Source organism: Plecotus auritus (genome assembly GCF_963455305.1).
Source record: "Plecotus auritus genome assembly, chromosome: 9".
Classification (NCBI taxonomy): Eukaryota; Metazoa; Chordata; class Mammalia; order Chiroptera; family Vespertilionidae; genus Plecotus; species Plecotus auritus.
The window spans coordinates 22,417,264-22,437,609 of NC_137783.1; the positions used below are offsets into that span (position 1 = coordinate 22,417,264).

The following is a 20,346-nucleotide window of genomic DNA, read 5'->3' on the forward strand; positions in this document are numbered from 1 at the left end:
TGGCGGGTGCGCGGGGGAGGAGCAGGGCGGTCCCAAGCGTTGAAGACACGTGGGAAGGGAGCTAGCGTCTGAGGAGGAGGGTTAGGCGTGTGGGTGGGTGTGTCTGCGAGTGGGAGAAACCAACCCAGGTCGCCTCAAAGTCTCCATTGTCTTATATCGCTCATCCGCCCGGGGACCTACCAAGGTCTCCCCACGTCCAGGATCCCATTAAAGGTGGATACCGAGAGCAGATAGGAGAAGACTCCTGCCACTGCCCTGCGCTGTCCCCGACGGCCCGCGACGCGGTGCCTCCTCGCACGTCTCCCCCCGGCCCCGGGCGGTGGTAGGGCCCCGCGGCGACGTCATCCATTGTTTACAAATCAACCCGAGCCGGTAGGATTCCTGCTGCCGCGGCTGCTGCGCGCGGCTCCGGTGCCTGCCGGTCTCTCGCTCTCGCGTCCTCCCCGGCCTCGGCCTCGGCCCCGGCTTCGGCCTCAACACCGCACCCGGCTCCGCCGCGGCCCACAGAGCCGCCAGCGACGCCCGCAGAAGTCCCGGTGCCGGGGCGGGGGGCCATGCCGTGCCGGAGGGAGGAAGAAGAGGAAGCCGGCGAGGAAGCGGAGGGGGAGGAAGAGGAGGAGCAGGGCAGCTTCCTCCTGCTGGAGCAGTCGGTGACGCTGGGCGGCTCGGGCGAGGTGGACCGCCTGGTGGCCCAGATCGGCGAGACGCTGCAGCTGGACGCGGGGCAGGACAGCCCGGCTTCCCCGTGCGCGCCCCCCGGGCCACCGCTGCAGCCCCTGCGGATCCCCGCGGCGGTGCTGGCGGACAAGGCCCGGCCCCCTGATCGGCCGCTGCTGCTGCCGCCCGCGCCGGCCGCGGCGGTGAACCCGGCGCCGCCGGGGGCCCTTCGTTGCGCCCTCGGGGACCGCGGCCGTGTGCGAGGCCGGGCTGCGCCCTACTTTGTAGCCGAGCTCGCCGCAGGCCCAAGCGCGCTGCCCGGACCGTGCAGGCGGGGCTGGTTGCGGAGCGCCGTCGCCTCCCGTCGCCTGCAGCAGCGACGATGGCCCCCACCCGGGGCGCGCGCCCGCGACGACGACCCGCACCGGCTCCTGCAACAGCTCGTGCTCTCGGGGAACCTCATCAAGGAGGCCGTGCGGAGGCTCCAGCGAGCTGTCGCCGCGGTTGCAGCCACAGGCCCGGTGGGACCAGACCACGTCGCCCGGCAGCCCTCCGGCGCCTGGCACTGACCCGGGGCCCCAGAAGGAGGAAGAGGAGGCCGCTGCGCAGACCCATCAGCGTCCTGCCCTCACCAACCCTGAGCTGAAGCCGCCGTCGCGGTTCTGGGAGCGACCGCCTAGGCAGCAGGGAGGCGTGTGGGGGAGACCTCAGGCCGAGAAGTTACCGCCCCAGCGAGGGTGGGAGAAAACTTGAACGTGGAGAAATGCACGGGCCAGGAAAAGTCCGTGCCGCGTGAGAATTTCCCCGGCCACCTTGGTGCCAAGGAACTGGGATAAACTGGGAGAACTATGGCAGCTACTTTTATTGACTTGTACCTGACTTTACCCTTGGGGGCGTCGTGTGCTTGGATTGTTTTAAGATAGGGCCCCAAGGGGCGGGAATCGTGAGGGCTTTATAACAATACTTGAAAACTTAATGACAGGAATACATTTTCTTTATTTTCCGGTGGAGGAGTTTAGTGAAAATGGTGCTACAATTGTGCAAAGAAATTCCGGGGGGAAGAAGAATGTAAAAGCTTGGCGGTGGGTGGGTGGCATCACCCTCTTTCTCCCACCGAATTGGCAGCTCCTCGAGGTGGGAGATGGGATCTTCAATTAGGGGGTGGGAGGGAGGTGGAGAATTTTGAAGGTGGGTAAAGTTGGAGTTGGATTTGGATTTTTAAAGTAATTGACCTTGCCACCTGTAGTTCAAGGTCACGGTTTGCTGTAGGTGGAAGGCTGTGGGGTTTCTGGGAGAGCTAACTCGCCCCCATGTCCTCCTTTCTCTTCCTCCAAGAAGAGCCCAGTCTGTGCTTTCCTACCTTTTGGGAGTCTCCAGAAAAGACCTAGGTGGAGAGGGATATGTGGGGAGCGTTACTTGTTTTTCTCTGTGCTTTCCTTTGCAGAACTCCTCCTCCTCCTCCCATGAGGCCACTCTTGGCCATGCCATGTGCTTTCTCAGAAACGGTCATAAACAATCTCTTGGATCTCCAGTCCTCCCATTCTGCTTTTGTCAGTCCACCTGTTCTGGTGTCTGCACTGGTAGATGAGACCCTGGCTGTTTTTCTGCTCTGTTCTGGCCCCTCTGTGGACCCGTGGGCCTGAGCCTCCGTGGGTCCTCACCCCTCAGTTTCCTCCTGCCACCAACCCTTCTTTGTGAGTGACTGAAACCATTTTTAAAATGTGATTCTCCGAAAGGAGAAACCGCGGGCTTTACCTTTGTGAAACTTGATGGCGCTTTAAGCAAGGTGCGCCGCCCTCCCCCCTCACCCCCCCCCCCGACTTGAAGGTAGCTAAACCCATTTTTTAAAAAAAGATTCAATGGCTTTTTCATCCTTCAGATGTAGCTATTGAGGTACACTTCGCACCGGAGTGTCTGAAATTGTGGTGGTCCTGATTTATAGGATTTCTTAATTAAAATGTCTGCTGAATAAATTTGTTTTTTGTTTTGGAGCATGGTTTGGCTTTTTGGTGGGAGGTGGGGGAAAGAAGAGAACTTGGGGATACATTTAATAATGAAGATTGCACTTGGGGAGACCCAGGCCCAGCACAGAATGTAAGGACTTCAGTGCTTCTCTTCTGGTTGATGGTTCACAAGGTCAGAAAATTAAACTTAGTTTTTGTTGTTGTTAATCCTCACCTGAGGATTTTTGTTTCCTCTGGTTTTTAGAGAGAGTGGAGGGAAGGGAAAGAGGGGGAGTCAGAGAGAAACAGATTGGTTGCCTCCAGTACTCCACCTGACAGGCGACAGGCAGGGATCCAACCTGCAACCCAGGTACATGCTCTGGACGGGGAATGGAACCTGAGACCCTTTCGTGCTCAGGCCGACACTCTAACCACTGAGTTACACCAGCCAGGGCATTAAAATGTTGTGGAGTCCCTTCCTACTTGCTCCCTTGCCCTTTTCAAGAAAGCCTTACTTGGCAAAGCCCCTGAGCTGGAGCTTCAGGAGAAGTGACTCAGTTTGAGTCAGCCTGCTGCTCACCAGCTATGTCATATGGGGCAAGTCACTGTTCTGTGCTTTTTTCCCTTTTCTCCTTTATCAAACAATAATACTCGCTGTGCAGATTTGTCAGGACAAATTGAATATTAACATCTATAAAGCAATATTTTTTAGAAAAAAACAATACTTAATAGGGTAGTTGGAGGGTCATGTGAGGATCTGAGGTGTCTGGGATATTTGAGTGCTAATTCTTTTTTTTTTTAATATATTTTATTGATTTTTTACAGAGAGGAAGGGAGAGGGATAGAGAGCCAGAAACATCGATGAGAGAGAAACATCGATCAGCTGCCTCCTGCACACCCCTTACTGGGGATGTGCCTGCAACCAAGGTACATGCCCTTGACCAGAATCGAACCTGGGACCTTTCAGTTCGCAAGCCGATGCTCTATCCACTGAGCCAAACCGGTTAGGGCTTGAGTGCTAATTCTTGATATCACCATTGGGCCTTCCTCATTCAGGTGGCCCATATCTGTCTACTAAATGTGCCCCACCAACACTTCAGCCACCCCCTCTCCCACCATGAGCAGAAGGAGGTTTCTTCCTCTTTTGCTTCGTAAGTTCCTTTTCCTGAACCCCTTCCAGAAGGCCACCTCCACAAACCTTCCATTCAGTTTGATTTCATCTGTGGGGGTGTGGGTGGGGAGTGGTAGCGTTTACCGAGCACACATGTGCCACATACTGTTCTGGGTGTTATAAATCATTAGATCATCTTATGTCATGGCTTTATTTGCCATGAGGTGGGTGCTCTTTATTTTATGAATGAGGACACAGGCCCAGGAGATGAAGTGATTTGTCTGGAGTTACCGCCTTTTACGTGGGTGAAGCTGGGATTTGATCCCAGGCAGTCTGGCTGTAGGATCTCCTTCCCTCAACCAGGTCTTCGAATCATACTGTACCACCCACATGAGACTTCCTTGACACCATTTTCTCCCATGTTGGCTTTATTAAAGTTCTCAAGAGTATCAACAAACCTTGACCCACTAAATACCTCAACACAATAGCATCACTATGCTCAAACTTTTCTTGTATACCAGCCTCATAGTGGAAGGTGCTGGGGATCTGGGATAAGGCAAGGTTTCAGACATCCTGGAAGAACCCAGAAGCAGGTTTTGGGCCAAGACCTTCACATAAGGGAATAGGAATGGCATAAGAGAAGCACAGATAATCAGTGGTATATGGCTGCTGCTTTTAGACCCTCAACTCTGTAAGATGAGGGCATAGGGCCAAGATGGTAAGGTCTCACCCAGTGCAGATGTCCTGTGAGTCTGCAGGATGGCCAGAACAGCACTCCGGGGTGACGTTAGAATGGAGACTATGGACAAGGAGGGAAGATCTACAGGACCTGAGAAGCGAGGGAAAGGGAACTGAGAGCCCTGTGATAGGCAAGCACTCTGCAGGCACCTTTCACAAGATGTTGCTTTTTAAAAAAATATATTTGATTTCAGAGAGGAACGAAGAGAGAGAGAGAAACATCAATGATGAAAGAATCATTGATCAGCTGCCTCCTGCCCACCCACACTGGGGACTGAGCCCGCAACCTGGGCATGTGACTGAACAGGAATCAGGCCGTGACCTCCTGGTTCATAGATCGACATTCAACCACTGAGCCATGCCAGCTGGGCAAGATGTTGCTTTTCAAAGGGGAAAGGTAGGAATTATTGGTGCCAGAGCAGGATCTGAACTCATGGCTTTTAGGGTGACCCTCTTGCCACCTGGCTGAGCCTATGTACACCTTTCTTCCTTTATTCCAGCCCGTGCTACTGGTCAGCCATTTGCAGAGGCTGTAGAGAGCCTAGTCCTGGGCCTGGGCTTAAGAAAGTGTCTGTGTCAAGGAGGCAATGGTCCTTTCCAAGGTGTTGAAGTTTGGGATAGCATATTCCTAATAATACTTGGCCCAGGGATGATTATGGCTTGGATCTTTAACCCCTTAGGATGGATAGGCACAGAACTAGGGGCATGGGCATAGGCAGAGCTGAGTCAACTCCATCTTCTGAAGGGGCTGAGGCCTGGGTTTCCCTGATAACATTCTGCAAGTCTTGAGTCCAGAAGGACCAGAACAATAGGGAAGTGGTAAGGAGAGGCTGATTGTGTGTATGGCGGAGGGGTGGTGGGGGTTGATGAGGAGTTTCACGTGGGAAGTTACAGGGACAGCAGCCTGGTGCTTCATAAATGACTAAATTGGAGAGAGATCAGGGTTGAAGATTAAAGATTTGGCATTTGGAACTAAGAGGGGTGGATTGAGCCTGGGAGATGCTATCAGTTGGGAAGTCATAATAACACTAGCTAATGTGCCCAGTGCATACCTTGTGCGGGGCTCTGTTCTAAGTACCTTACAAATACCAGCTCATCAAATCTATGTGGGAGGAAGAAGAGTAAACAAAAGGATCAGAAAGAAAGTGAGAGCAGAGAAACCAAAGGAGGCTGGAAGGTGAGAAGGTGAACTGAGGGATGGTGGGCATGTGAGTGTATCTCCACATACTTGAGCTATATCCATCTGTATTATCTCTGTGGTCAGGTCCAGGGTATTTAAAATCAGATCTTACTCAGTGACTTTCATCGTTCTTTTTTACAAATATATGTTTTTATGGACTTTTTTTTTTTTTTTTTTTTTTTAAGAGAGAGGAAGGAAGAGGGACAGCACACCCCTACTGGGGATCAAGCCCCCAACCTGGACATGTGCCTTGACTGGAAATTGAACTGGCGACCTTTTGGTGAATGATGCTCTAACCAACTGAGCCACATTGGCCAGGGCTTCATTGTCTTTTTTTTTTTTTTTTTAATATATTTTATTGATTTTTTACAGAGAGGAAGGGAGAGGGATAGAGAGTCAGAAACATCGATGAGAGAGAAACATCGATCAGCTGCCTCCTGCACACCTCCCACTGGAGATGTGCTCGCAACCAAGGTACATGCCCTTGACCGGAATCGAACCTGGGTCCTTTCAGTTCGCAGGCCGACGCTCTATCCACTGAGCCAAACCAGTCAGGGCTCATTGTCTTTTTTGAACCCTGACGTTATTCAACTTCCCTTTACCAGCACCATTAAATGGTGTGTGTTGAACATCTGCACTCTGAGTTCTTCCCCTCCTTAATACACCTGAAGAAAAGTACAATTTAGGGTGCATCTGAAGAAAGGTGATTTTGACTCCTTTGTCTGGAGAAGATGTTCAGGAAAACCTAAGAAACCATTTTTCACCCATATTACCCTATGGAATCTGATTCAGACTGAAAAAGAAATGGGCAAAGGCAGGGCAAAGGTAACATGATGAGATAATCAGCTTGTGACTTTTTTTAACCCACCCAAATCAATAAGTCAAACAAACTGCCTGAATAGCTTATCAGTTGGGGGTTGTGAGTTTTATCTCCTATGAGTCAGTTAATTGATAAGGGGGAGCAGTTAAAAAGTTCTTTGGTATCACATTTAGTTTTTATTCTATTGTAGTATAAGGTACAGAGAAGGATTCATTCATACAATAACAACAGAAACATATCTATCCCAGGCAAGAAGGGTTATGCAAGGTTATTTCAATAGCTAACCATCAGGTCCCAGGCCTTGCCTTGGTATGACAGTTTGTGACATAATATAGACGTCTACCCCTACAATCCTTCTGAACCCTGCCTTTCAAACCTGTCCAGCCCAGGGAACCCCATCCCTTCCTGCCTCAAGGAGCCTGGTCCTTCAGCATCTTCCCTTCAGTTTCTCATCCACAGTCAGACAAGAGGTCTCTCCTGATTGAGTAAATTCTGCCATTGGCCCTGCTTTCCCTTTTTAGCTGCCGTCCCTCCTTTTTCATCCTCTTTGAACTTCTAGGCACCACAACTCATCACCTCTGCCCCAAGCACCCCACACACACCCTTAGCTTCCACAACTCTGTTGAAATTGCCCAATTTGTTTGCTCTGCAAATATTTATTAGATACCAATACCCAGCGTGGTTACTAAATGCAGCTACGTTTCAGGCAGTGACCTAAGCATTTTTACTAGAATTAGCTCAATGAATCTTCACAGCCCTAGGAGACAGGGACTTTATTATCCAACCTCATGGATGAGGAACGTGGGGTTAGACAGATGAAGTGACCTGCCCAACGTCACAGGAAAGAGCTTTAAAGGAAAGGGCCAGGACTGTGACTGAGGCAGTCTGGCTCCAGAGCATTTTGAATTATACTGAGGCCTACCGTTTCTTTTCAGAACTGTATCTTATATTTTCCTCTTTCTTCCCCCGTACTCCTCCCCCTCAGGCCCTTATCACCTGGTGCCTGGATGTTTTAACAGCCATCCAACTGATCTAGCTGACCATAAAGGTTTGCCCTTAACCTTTGTCCATCCCCCATGCTGTGTCCCCTGATAATCTACCTAAAACATCCTCTTCATTTTGTCACTCCTCTGCCATCAAAGAATATATAATCTCTTTGGGAAAAGGAGACACTCACATATGAGCTCTTGAGATAAACCTATAAAGACTGTAAATAAAATGAAGAGTGAGAACAAAATGAATTTGAAGATCCCTTCCTGTGAAGAAATTGCATGACTTTCACAGTACAAACTATAGGTGGGAGTGGACAGGGCAGGCATGCAGAACTTCAGGTGAGCACTGAATTTGAATCAGAAGGGGATGGGTTTCCTGAGGGGAAATAGAGGAGCTAAGAGCTGTGGCTCCAGGCTATCCTCACCACACCCCCTCCCCTTTGTAATATCCCTGATGCCTCTCTTCTACCAGTCCCAATCCTGAGCTGCTTTCAAGGTTTGGCTTGAAGGGGACCTCCATCCTTTTGTGATTAAACCTCTTCTAAACTGACTGATTATTCCCTTCCCATGCACTTTCCTGAGTGCTTACCTATTCAACAGGGATGTAATCTTAAGAAACTGGTCTGATCTACAGAGGAAACAGATTGAAGAATTCATTAAGAGGCAGGACTTAAAGTATTGACCTTATGCAATAGCTTCCAGGAATGATGTTTTATTATTTGAATGTTTGTTTGCTATTTGTTTCCCATACATTATCTAATATGACATTATCTAATCTTCACCCAATTCTTCAAGGTAGGTTGTATTCTTTTCTCTTAAAAAATTACACACACACGCACACGTTATATATTTTTATTGATTTCAAAGAGGAAGTGAGAGGGAGAGAGAGAAACATCAATGATGAGAATCATCAATCGGCTATTCCTTGTACACCCCCCCCCCCCCCCGCACTGAGGATAGAGTCCACAACCTGGGCATGTGCCCTGACAGGGAATAGAACTGGCAACCTCTGGAAGCCTGGGACGGTGCTCAACCCCTGAGTTGCTTCTTGCATGTGCCTTGACCAGGATTGAACCCGCAACCTTGACCAACTAAACTACCTGGTCAGGGCGGTAGGCTTTATTTTTATTTCCCATTTTGCAGATGAGTTCATTGGGATTATTGAGGTGAAGGACCCTGTGCTAAATCACTGGGCTAGCAATAGAGGGCTGCCTGCAGAGTCTGCACCCATCTATTATGCCTCCTGGGAAACACTGTTATGCACAGGTCACCTGTTCTCCCTTTAGTTATGGATGGAAAACCAGGAGGAAGTGCTGCATGGGAGAGTTTTTGCCCCTTTGCCTGCCCTAGCCTTCATGACGTTCAAATGGACTGCACCTCAGTGTGGAAACATCTCTGAGCTTCCATCTCTAAATGAGGTAGCACTAGACCACGGAAGGCTGCGCTCTCCCAGGGCTGACATTCTGTGATTACTGAGCATTGGTGGAAGAGGGGGGAGCTAATTGAGTGAGTTAGTAATTTGGTTGCCAGGGTAACTCTTTCCTGATTGGAAGGAAGGGATCACAGGGTTCAATACAGACTTTGCTGCATAGGAAAGTGGCGTCTCATCGTCGCTCCATGTTTCTGTTTCTGAGCTGAAAAAGGAAAGAGCAAAAAAGGGTAAAAACTGAATCCAAATATTGTAGCATTTATGCCTAATTTAGAATGTAAACCTGGGGTAGCAGGCTCTGGAGTTCTCTGTGAAGTGTGGCATTCTTTTCTCCAAATCCTTTGTTATTTGCTAGTTTCTTTGTTTATGTTGTATGTTTTTCATTGAGTTTATAGTTTTGGCCTTTTATCTCACCCAGCCATTTTCCGTGGCCAACTGTCTTCATAGGATGCTGAACATGTTGAAAGAAAATGGTTACAGCTTTCCCTAGCTCAGCCTAGGGGTCTGGGGCATGGTTTTCCATGGTTCTAATGGCAGGGCCACCATGTTCCACAACTGCCGGGGTGTCATTCACGTTGTACTGTATGTGTGGGGTTGTGCAGTGAGCGGCATTGAACTATGTATGATGATATCAGGCTATTGGAAAGAGGCCTGGGTTCTAGACTCTGAAATGACTTCAGACTGGCATCGAATCACGGCCAGTTTGGCCCTGGATTGCTCCTAATCCATTGACCTCTGGGAAATCCCACCCCAGCTAGGAAGCTAGCCAAGGACTCAGGGTACTCCAACGCCAGGGCAAGCCAGCACCTGACCACTTTCCCCTGTTGCTCAGTGCCCAGAGGTGACAGACCAACCCACTGTTGGAAGCCCCCTTCCTCAGTTCCTTGCTGGGCGGCACTGGACTGAGCCCCCTGCAACTCCTCCTGGGCAAGTAGTGGGAAATGGCTGGCTTGGTGTGTTCCAGAGGCACTTCTCGGAGACCCTCAGGGTCTGTGTATATGAGAGAATGGGGAAGTATAGACAACAGGCACTGAGTGCAGAAGGAAGTTAGGAAGGATTCTCATGGATCCAGAAAGAACTTTTGGAATCATTGGATTACCTTGTTTCAGGAGAAGCAGAGGATCACTTAGCCACTTAGGGAGTGTCCTGGGAAAGAAGGGGTAGGGACCACAGACTGTTTATCTCTAGTACGTGCCAGTCACCATGAACCCTTTTCCTCAACTCACGTCTCATCTGTTGTACAGGTGAGGAAATAAAAGCCCACAGCTGAGCAACTTGTCCAAGGTCCCCATTGAATAAGTGAACTTGAACCTTCCTATAGGAAACAGACTTAGGTAACTCAAACCTGGAGGGACAGAGATGGGCTATTACATCACTTCTTAGGGAGAGAAGGGTGGCAAACATGCCAAGGGCAGAGAGAGCAATACTTGAATACACTCTCTGCCAGCTTTCCCACCGCAGGCTGGCATCCCGAGCAACCCCTAAACAAGAGCTGCTCAGGCTTCATGGAACAAGTCCATATAATGAATGACCCCAGTAGGAAGAAAAAAAAAAGTGATAAGCCTCCCCATCTGCAGTGGCTGATCTTTGCTAAAACAGTCAGAAGCAGCTTCGTAAAACATCTCCATTATGGATTAGTAATCCAAAGGCTCTAGGGTTTTGGTGAAAGGGATTGGTCCAAACCTGACCTCACTTTAATTTCGTGCCAGCACCAATACACACCCAGGCGCGCAGACCCTGTCTAACTAGTGAGCTGTTCAGACACAAAGGCACTCTAATTACCATCCGCAAGCGAGGCTGACAAAGATTTCAAGTGTTTTCATGTTTATGAAGCACAGAGAAATGTGTTCTGTGCATCTTTCCCGTGGACAGCAAGTATAAAATAAAACCAGACAAGAAATGCGACACATTTATTACAAATAGATATTTCAGTTAAGTTAAAATCCTATAATCAGGATAGCCACAATTCCAGACACTCCGGTGCGAAGTGTAGATAGGTCAATAGCCACATCTGGATGATGAACAAGCCATTGAATCTTACAAAACTAAAACACCAACTAAACAGTCTTAAATCCCTCAGAGTGAGTGAACAGTATGTTACAAACATTTCATCACGGTTCACACTGGCAAAGCCTGCAGCTTCTCCATTTGGAGGGTCACATTTTCTACTCGGTTTCCTTCACTTACAAAAGCGATCTGGCATGGCTGGGGGAGGGGCAGAGGGAGGAAATCAACTCCATCTACCCAGGGAATTGCAGCTGTTATTACAAATGGCCCCAGAGAGCCCATTATAAGCTGCTGTGTGAGGCTGAGTGTCCCTGGAGTGCCCGTCACGTGGGGTCTCCCAGCCCCCAGCCCGGGCCCCCAAGAGCATCAGTACGGCCCTCTTGAATAGGACAGCAGAGCTGAGGGGGAGAGGAGGGACCCGAAGCCACGTCTCTGGACAGTTTCCATAAAAGCCAGGCTTGCGGCGGCCCCGCGGGAGGCACCGGTGCCCGCGTCCCCGCCTCCCTACACCCGCGGTGGCGGCGGTGCGCTTGTCCTCAGGAGACTCCAGCACTTCACCACCTGCCTCCACCTCCTACCCCACCCTGGGCACACCGCGGCTTTCCCTTCCACTCGGGGAACGCAGCCAGTTGCAAAGCGGGGGCAGAGAAAAGGCCCTTTCATGGTACCGTGTGTTTTAAGAATCAGCACCCCAACAGACAGAACATGTTTTGTTTTTTAAATGTGATAAATTTTCAAGTCTGGCAGTTTGAGGTACTCCTTGAAATGATCGTCTATTCATGTTCCCCTCCCCCAAAAGTGAATCAGGAACCAACCCTGAAAAGGTAAAACAAGTAACTGGGATCATCCTCATCCTTAGGGAGCGAGGCGATCCTGAGATGCATGAACTGTGGCCATATAGTCGCTGGGATGGGGGGTCGGGGGAGGTTTGCGTTGAATTGCACGCGGTGCTTCCAAGAATGGTCATGCCAAAAATAAAGAGTCCAATGGATTGTGAGCTTGGGGCGCGTTCTGTAACCTGCCAACCGAATCCTGTTTTTTTTTTTTAACAGTGCCTTGACCTCAGTTCCCCACGAAAACATTCGCGACTTTTCGATTCCTCGTCTTAATTAGCTTATTTTCCCGCTTCCAAAAGCGGGAGTTCACCAGTCTGATTAGAGATGCAGCCCTCAGGCGGGGAGGGGGGGGGTCCCTTGTCCTCCGGGCAAAGGCTGGCCCAGTGACCACTCCCCAGGTATTAGCTGCCAGGCACCAGGACGCCGTCCCCAGATCGGAGCTGCGCCCTCCTTGCCGTCGCGCCAGGGTTGCTGCAGGCCGCGCGAGGGCTGCGGGGCGAAGGGGGCTTGTGCGCTGCAGCCGTCGGCGGCCTCAGCAGCGGGCGTTGGGGAAGCTTTGCGTGTAGCTGCAACCGTCGCGAATGAAGCCTCCGCACGGCTTCCTTGATGAGGTTCCCGGAGAGCACCAGCTGCTGCAGGAGCCGGTGCGGATCGTCGTCGCCGGTGCGGACTTCCGGCTGGGGCCCGCGCCGCTGCTGCAGGCGGCGGGAGGCGGCGGCACCCCGCAGCCATCCTCGCCGGCACGGACCCGACAGAGGCTTTGGGGAGCCCCGCTTGTCGGCTCTCGAAGGCCCACCTAGGCTGGGCTGTGGGGACAGTGGGGACAGGGCACTGGGGCCTAGGGCGAGCTCGGCCACAAAGTAGGGCGCAGCCCGGCCTCGCACGCGGCCGCGGTCCCCGAGGGCGTAGCGAAGGGCCCCCGGCGGCGCCGGGTTCACCGCCGCGGCCGGCGCGGGCGGCAGCAGCAGCGGCAGCACTGGGGGCCGGGCCTTGTCCGCCAGCACTGCCGCCGGGGGCCGCGGGGGCTGCAGCGGCGGCCCGGGGGGCGCGCACGGGGAAGCCGGACTGTCCTGCCCCGCGTCCAGCTGCAGCGTCTCGCCGATCTGGGCCACCAGGCGGTCCACCTCTCCCGAGCCGCCCAGCGTCACCGACTGCTCCAGCAGGAGGAAGCTGCCCTGCTCCTCCTCTTCCTCCCCCTCCGCTTCCTCGCCGGCTTCCTCTTCCTCTTCCCTCCGGCACGGCATGGCCCCCCGCCCGGGCACGGGGACTTCTGCGGGCGTCGCTGGCGGCTCTGTGGGCCGCAGCAGAGCAGGGCGCGGTGCTGAGGCCGAAGCTGGGGTAGGGACCCGGGCTAGGGCCGGGGCGGACAAGGAAGCCGGGGACCCACAGGCACTCGTGCCGCGCGTTGCACCGCGGCAGCCAGAATCCTACCGGCTCCGGTTGATTTGTAAACAATGGGTGACGTCGCTGTGGGGCCCTACCACAGTGCTGGGGCGGGGGTGTGCTGTACTATTGGGGGCCGGGCGCCCCCTGGGTCCAGGCCCAGGGTGGAGCCTTGCTCCGTCTGAGCTCCACAATCCTGAATGCTGTCTGCGGGGGTGCAATGGGGAGCTGATCCTCGCTTTCTTAGGCGGGCGTGATTGGCATTTCCGGCAGATGGACACCGGGGTGGACTGTTGGTTTCTTCCACACACAACACCTACACTTACACGCCCACACACTTCCCTACCCTAAGCGGGTCAACTCATCTGGTTTTGGCATTTGCGCTTTTGAGGTCCCTGGTGCCACCAGCGTCTGGGCAGTAATGATCTAGCGAATTAGGCTAGGATGCAAAGGAGGACTCAGGCTAGGAATTTGTCTAGACTTGCAGGCATCCTCAAACTACGGCCCGCGGGCCGCATGGCCCGCGGAGGACATTTATCCGCCCGCCAGGGGCGCTGCCTGTCCTGCTTAGCAGCGGACTTGTCCCAGCCGGCAGTGCGCATAGGAATTTGTTCATAGTTGTTGTTTTTTTAAATTATAGTCCGGCCCTCCAACGGTCTGAGGGACAGTTGGCCCCCTGTTTAAAAAGTTTGAGGACCCCTGGTAGAGGTTAGGCAAACGAGGCTGACAGGAAAGGAAGAAGGGGGCCCTGTGGTGCAAATGGGGGTGGCAGAGTTGGAATTGGCAAAGAAAGAACCCAAATTAATGTTTCTTGATCAGGAGCATGGGTATGTGGGGGCTTGGACTGTGGCTGGCATTACTGTAGAAGACAAAGTTGCCAGCTCTGAGCTAGAAAGTGCTTTTAAGAAGAATGCCTCAACTCAGTGGGGGAGTATTCTATTTGAGAGGGTAGCAGGAGAGGAAAATGGTGAGCTGTTTGGATGGAAACGGAGATATAGGCCACCTTAACCCTTCAAGATATCATGATTGGTTTAATGATTAACTAAGACTTCATTTTTATTGATTTTTTTAAGAGAGAGAGGAAGGAAGAGGGAGAGAGAAACATAGATGGGAGAGTGAAGCATCCATGGGCCGCCCCAGCATGCCACCCACCTGGGATCTAGTCTGCAACTGGAGCCCGCAACCTGGACTTCATTTTTTAAAAGGGAGAAGGGCAGAAAATAAATTCTTTCACGTCGCCTGGAGGTTTTGCACCTTTATTCAGAACCTAAACCCCTCAGGTCTAACGCTAAACATGACACTTGTAGGGAGGCTTTTGGTGGACCAGCCTTTACAAGCCAACCAGGGGAGGGATTTTAGCAGAGTGATGAAAATATTCAAATTTGGATTATGGTGATGGTTGGACAACTCAGTAAATATACTAAAAATCTGAATGTTCACTTAAAATGAGTGAATTTTTATGTAAATTGTACCTTAATAAAGTTGTCTTTAAAATTAGCCACAGCCCAGCTGGTGTGGCTGGGTGGCTGAGCATTGACCTATGAACCAGGAGGTCACGGTTTGTGTGGGGCGTGCAGGAGGCAGCTGATAAATGATTCTCTCATTGATGTTTCTATCTCTCTCCTCCTTTCCCCTCTGAAATAATAATAAAAAAAAAACCTTTAAAAATTAGCCAACACACACACACACACACACACACGAACACAGAAGCCAGGTAGTAGGGAGATATTTTAAAATACTGAGCAGGAGAGTAGAAGGTTTAGAAGGGAGTACAGGAGGAAGAAACTGAAACCTGGGGATTCAGAGAAGTAGGAACAAGGGTCTTGGTGGGCAGGTCCAAAGATGATAATTACTGGAGCAAAACTTTAGGGAGGGATGGAATGGAGGGAATGCCTGGGAAGTTATTTAAAATAAAAGGGAGTTGGCCTGTTTTTGCCATGAGTGGAGGAAAAAGTGTGAGAACGAAGAGACAGTTTGAAGAAAACCATTGAATTTTTGGAAATCTTGGAAACACAGATTTCTATTGGGTGTCATAAAATTTATATCTCATTTTAGTGGATCCCTTAGCATTTTCTCCATATAAGATTATGTCATCTGCAAATAGACGTAATTTTACTTCTTTTTAAATCGGGATGTCTTTTATTTTTCTTGCCTAATTGCCCACGCTAGAGCCTCTAGAACAGGGGTGGGCAAACTTTTTGACTCAAGGGCCACAATGGGTTCTTAAACTGGACCGGAGGGCCGGAACAAAAGCATGGATGGAGTGTTTGTGTGAACTAATATAAATTCAAAGTAAAGGAGCGGAGGGGAGAGCAAGAGAACCCTCCGCTTTTTCGGCTCCGCGGGCCGGATAGAACAGCCGAATGGGCCAGATCGGCCCGCGGGCTGTAGTTTGCCCACGGCTGCATCTAGAGCAATATTGAATAGAAGTGGTGAAGGCAGACGTCCATGTCTTGTTCCTACTCTTAGAGAAAAGCATTCAGTCTTTTACCATTAAATATGCTGTTGGCTATGAGTTTTCATAAGATGGCCTTTACCAGATTGAGGCCATTTCCTCCTATTCCTGTGTTTTCTTGAGCATTTTTTTTTTTATCGTGAAAGTGTCATCCCCTCATTTTATTTTATTTTATTTTTTTTTCTTCCAGAAATATTTTAATAAAAATTGTCCATTTCAAATAAACACCTACTGCATGTCCATCGATAAAAGAGAACCAGTAACAAAATAGAAAATTTACCAAATGGCTATGATTTAAAGGAAAAAGACTAGCAGACTACTCAAGCATATCAGCAAAGTCCAATATGAAAATCACATTCCTTCTTGTGAGCTGATTAGAATTCTGAATAGATACCAAAATAAAATGCTGAGCTATTTAGGTCAAAGAACCTCTACAGAAGCACCCGTCCTCAAGGCATTCCAGTTTGAGACTCAATTTCAGACTGAAGCATAACAAGTGAACAGAAGACGCACAGTGTAAGAGGGGTTCCACAATTCCCAACATACTCTATGAACCTGGAAAAAAAAATATCTAGATTTTTTTTATTATTATTTTTCTTTAAACAATTGCCAAGACCGGAATCAAAGATAAATAGAAGGCACAACAGTTTTGCTCTGGTTTTGTGTTATTCGGATTGTGGCGGGGAGGGTGTTGTTGTTTTTTTTGTTTGTTTAACAAATACAAATTAAACATGAAAATAAATTCTACTTCAAAATAACCCCTAATAATTTAAGAAAAGCACATCAGTTGCATTCTAGACATTTAAAACCTATCTCACAATTTAAATTTCAACAGTAAAAAGAGTGGATTTTATAATTGTTTTGTGATCACATATCAAAAGAAAAAACTTCACTAACATCTTTTATTCAGTTTTTATCCATATCAGCGAGAATCAAAATTGTCAAATTTTCCAATGGCAGTTTCTCCACAACTAGAAGGTAGTCATGACTCTCAAAAGAAACAATTTTGGGGTTTTTCCTGCCTTCAAAATGTTTATCAAATCCTGTATTTCTCAAAGGCTTTTGAAACATGTAGAAAATAAGTAAGAAATATCCCAATGAATGAAACATACCAAATGTCAGTAATAAGCGACACATTCCTTTGGGGAAATGGCTGTTTAAAAAAAAAAAAAAATCCAGTCTGTATATGCAAAGCAAGGAAATTCAGTCTTTTTTTTTCTTCTTTAAAAATCCATTTTTCCTAAAATATCATTCCACAAAATTGGAAGTGAAGGAATAAAAGGTGAGGAGAGAAAAGAGGAAGGGAGGGAACACACACCATTAACACAAAAAGTAAAATTGTACAAACTTAAGCAGTTTATAAGAGACCAGGGTCATACTGCAAGATACCAAAGGATGGTTGAAGAAATCACCATTCTGCAGGAATGGGGTTTGTATGCTGCGTGAAGATCAGTGAAGAGCAATTCACTGCCTTGGAGCAATTCCCCTTCCCACTCCAAATCCTGGTTTCTGCACCATGCCTCCACGGGGAGGGCCTCTCATTCCACCACCCAGCCCACCTCGAGGGCCTCCAGGTCCCTGCAGGCGGTTATCTCGCCGGTCTCCTTCCCGGGCAGCTCGATTCTTCTTCTCTTCCACATTCAGACGGACCTCACCCCTGAACATGATGGGCCTGTTGCTAAGGACCTTTTGGACAGGCTCAGAATCATCAAACACAACGAAACCAAAATTGGGTAATTTCCCACCACTGTTAATGCGCAGCTCCACTACATTCCCATAATTTTGAAAGAAATCTTTAAGCTCTGATTTGTCAACCTCATGAGGCAGATTGCCAATGAAGAGTTGGTGACTGTCAGGGTGTCTCACGATTCTTCGGGGTTCAACATCACCTTGCTCACCAGCCTCACGGATTGGTCTAGGTCCCCTCTGGGGAGGAATATTTATCCGTTGTTCTCGAACTCTTTGATCCCTCTGAGGCCTCTGCGGTGGAATCTGAGATTCAGGCTTAGACTCTGGGCGAGGCTGTGAAGCTGGTACTTTAACAACATGAGGTGGTATCCCAGTAACTGGAACAGCACCACTGGGTGGAAGGTTCTTACTGGTCACAGATGCCCAGGAAAATGTCCTCAAGTCTTCCTGCGCTGTCTGAGCAATGTCTGTGGGTGCTGGGGAAGAACTCTTCTGAGCATCCTCAGGAGCAGTTTCCTCCAATACTGGCTCACACTTCTCCTCTTGGATTTCAGATACAGGTTCTTGCTCCGGTTCTGGTTCAGGATCAGGCTCAGGTTCAGCAACAGGTTCCTCTAAATGTTCTTCCAAGTCATTGCTGACAGTCTGATCATAGAAAGTTCCAGCATCATCAGGTACCACTTCTGGTGTTTGCTGTCTTTCTTCAGGTTCCTCTACTTCTTCCTCAGATTCCTCCTGAGGCTCAGTGACAAAGCCACCGAAGACCTCATCTTGGTATCTGAAGATATCATTGTGAACGTAGAACTTATTTGCAACAGAGCCCTCAGGAGCAAGGACAAATGTCTGCATGAATCTCCTCAAAGCCTGATTGTTATTGGAGAGCAATCCCATCACCTGGACCACCACACCATCATTCAAAGTGGCATGAGCATCAACATGGCGAATCTTAGTGTGGCAATTGGTGAAGTTTTGTGACATCACTTTCCTATGGATTTCTTTCTGTCCGTAGACTGCATCTGCTGGCTTTCCATTTGAATCCAATCCCCCGTGGACATAAGAAGAGTTCTTTCCATAAAACCTGTGCAGCATGTCTGGGGCCTGGTTCAGCAGTGTGTAATACTGTCTCACAAATTCCCGCCCGACCAGCAGGGGACTAGGCTTCTCCATAACCATTGTTTTGGTCAATTCAACCTGCGCGGCTGAGCGGTAGAGGAACAAGCTCTGCTCCACTGCTCGGAGGAAGGAGAAAAAGCCCACACGCAACTGCGTCCCCCCTCATTTTAAATAATTGTTCATTTGAAAGTGTGGTCAAAGCAACCATTTGTTAGCTAGAATATCCTGAACCTAATTATTTAAAAATTTCAGGTGAAAGAAACTAGAAACACCAATCAGAAAGGATATATGCACCCCTATGTTCACAGCAGCACAATTTACAATAGCTAAGATTTGGAAACAGCCTAGGTGCCCGTCAGCAGATGACTGGATCAGAAAACTGTGGTACATCTACACAATGGAATACTATGCTGCCATAAAAAAGAAGGAATTACTACCATTTGTAGGCACCTGGATGGAATTAGAGAACATTATGCTAAGTGAAATAAGCCAGTCAATGAAAGAAAAATACCACATGATCTCACTCATTTGGGGATAATGAAAAACATTATAAACTGATGAACAAAAAGATAGATACAGAGGCAGTAAAGCATCAAACAGACTGTCAAATTACAGCGGGAAGGTTAGGGAGAGGTGGGGGAAATAAGAGATCAACTGCCGGAACCGGTTTGGCTCAGTGGATAGAGCGTCGGCCTGCGGACTGAAAGGTCCCGGGTTCGATTCCGGTCAGGGGCATGTACCTTGGTTGCGGGCACATCCTCAGTGGGAGGTGTGCAGGAGGCAGCTGATCGATGTTTCTCTCTCATCGATGTTTCTAACTCTCTATCCCTCTCCCTTCCTCTCTGTGAAATACCAATAAAATATATTTAAAAAAAAAAAAAAAAAAAGAGATCAACTGAAGGACTTACATGCATGCATATAAGAGTAACCAACGGATGCAAAACATTGGGGGGTGAGGGCATGTATGGGAGTGGGGTAGGGGGGGCAATGGTAAGATATGCACACATATAATACCTTAATAAAAAATAATAAAATAAAAAATAAATAAAAATAAAAATTTCAGGTGAAAATAATTAAAGCAGTTTGTGTTTTTATTCTTTGGCTCAAAATCTGTAAGCCTCATACATTGTGTGGGAATGAAAAATGGTACAACTGCTTCAGAAAAAGATGTGGCAGTTTCTTACAAAACTAAACATACACCTATCCTGTGATTCAATTCCATTCCTAGATATTTACCTAAGAGAAATAAAAACATAGATGTGCCTCAAGGCCTACAGGCAGATAATCATAGCAGCTTTATTCATAAAAGCCATAAACTGGAAACAGCTCAAGTCTTTATCAACAGGTGAATGAATAAACTATGGCACATTCATAATATCATAATAAGATAATACTCTTTCGCAACAAAAAGAATGGAAGTATTGCTGCATGCAATGCCATGGATGAATCTCGAAAACAGTGCTCTAAGAAAAGGAAGCCAGAGAAAAAAGAGCACCTACCATATGATTCTGTTTATATGAAGTTCCAGGACAGAAAAAATTAATTTACAGTGGGGAAAAGATCCGAAGATTGATTGCCTTCAGAGAGGGTGGAGTCAGGGCAAGGACTGAGTCAGAACAGGCCTGAGGGAAGTTTAGGGGTAGTGGTAATGTTCTATATCTGGGTAGCTGCATTGGGTTTCACGGGTGTATGCATGTGTTAAGACTCATTTATTGTATATAAATTTTACATGGAAAGAAAGAACTGTAAGCAAATATTAAATTCTGGTTAATAGACATGCTGTTGAGTTTAGGGGTGCAATTTATTCTCAAGTGCACAAAAATGAGATGGATTAAGCCCGAACTGGTTTGGCTCAGTGGATAGAGCATTGGCCTTCAGACTGAAGGGTCCTAGGTTTGATTCCAGTCAAGGGCATGTACCTTGGTTGCGGGTACATCCCCAGTGGGGAATGTGCAGGAGGCAGCTGATTGATGTTTCTCTCTCATCGATGTTT

General features: G+C 48.7%; 3 protein-coding genes across 3 annotated transcripts; 1 reads left to right on the top strand and 2 right to left on the bottom strand.

The window, feature by feature from the left end:
• Positions 1-387: 387 nt before the first annotated feature.
• On the top strand, positions 388-2,648 carry FRAT2 (FRAT regulator of WNT signaling pathway 2). The gene has a single exon (XM_080641184.1). The coding sequence runs from the start codon at positions 555-557 to the stop codon at positions 1,224-1,226; it is 672 nt and encodes a 223-aa protein (XP_080497310.1). The 5' UTR covers positions 388-554; the 3' UTR covers positions 1,227-2,648.
• Positions 2,649-10,770: 8,122 nt separating this feature from the next.
• FRAT1 (FRAT regulator of WNT signaling pathway 1) lies at positions 10,771-13,097 on the bottom strand. The gene has a single exon (XM_080688424.1). It carries the CDS (start codon positions 12,955-12,957, stop codon positions 12,115-12,117), a length of 843 nt encoding a protein of 280 aa, XP_080544550.1. The 5' UTR covers positions 12,958-13,097; the 3' UTR covers positions 10,771-12,114.
• A 2,643-nt stretch (positions 13,098-15,740) lies between these two features.
• LOC308234054 (ras GTPase-activating protein-binding protein 1-like) lies at positions 15,741-18,500 on the bottom strand. The gene has a single exon (XM_080641242.1). It carries the CDS (start codon positions 18,411-18,413, stop codon positions 17,016-17,018), a length of 1,398 nt encoding a protein of 465 aa, XP_080497368.1. The 5' UTR covers positions 18,414-18,500; the 3' UTR covers positions 15,741-17,015.
• Between the last annotated feature and the right edge of the window lie 1,846 nt (positions 18,501-20,346).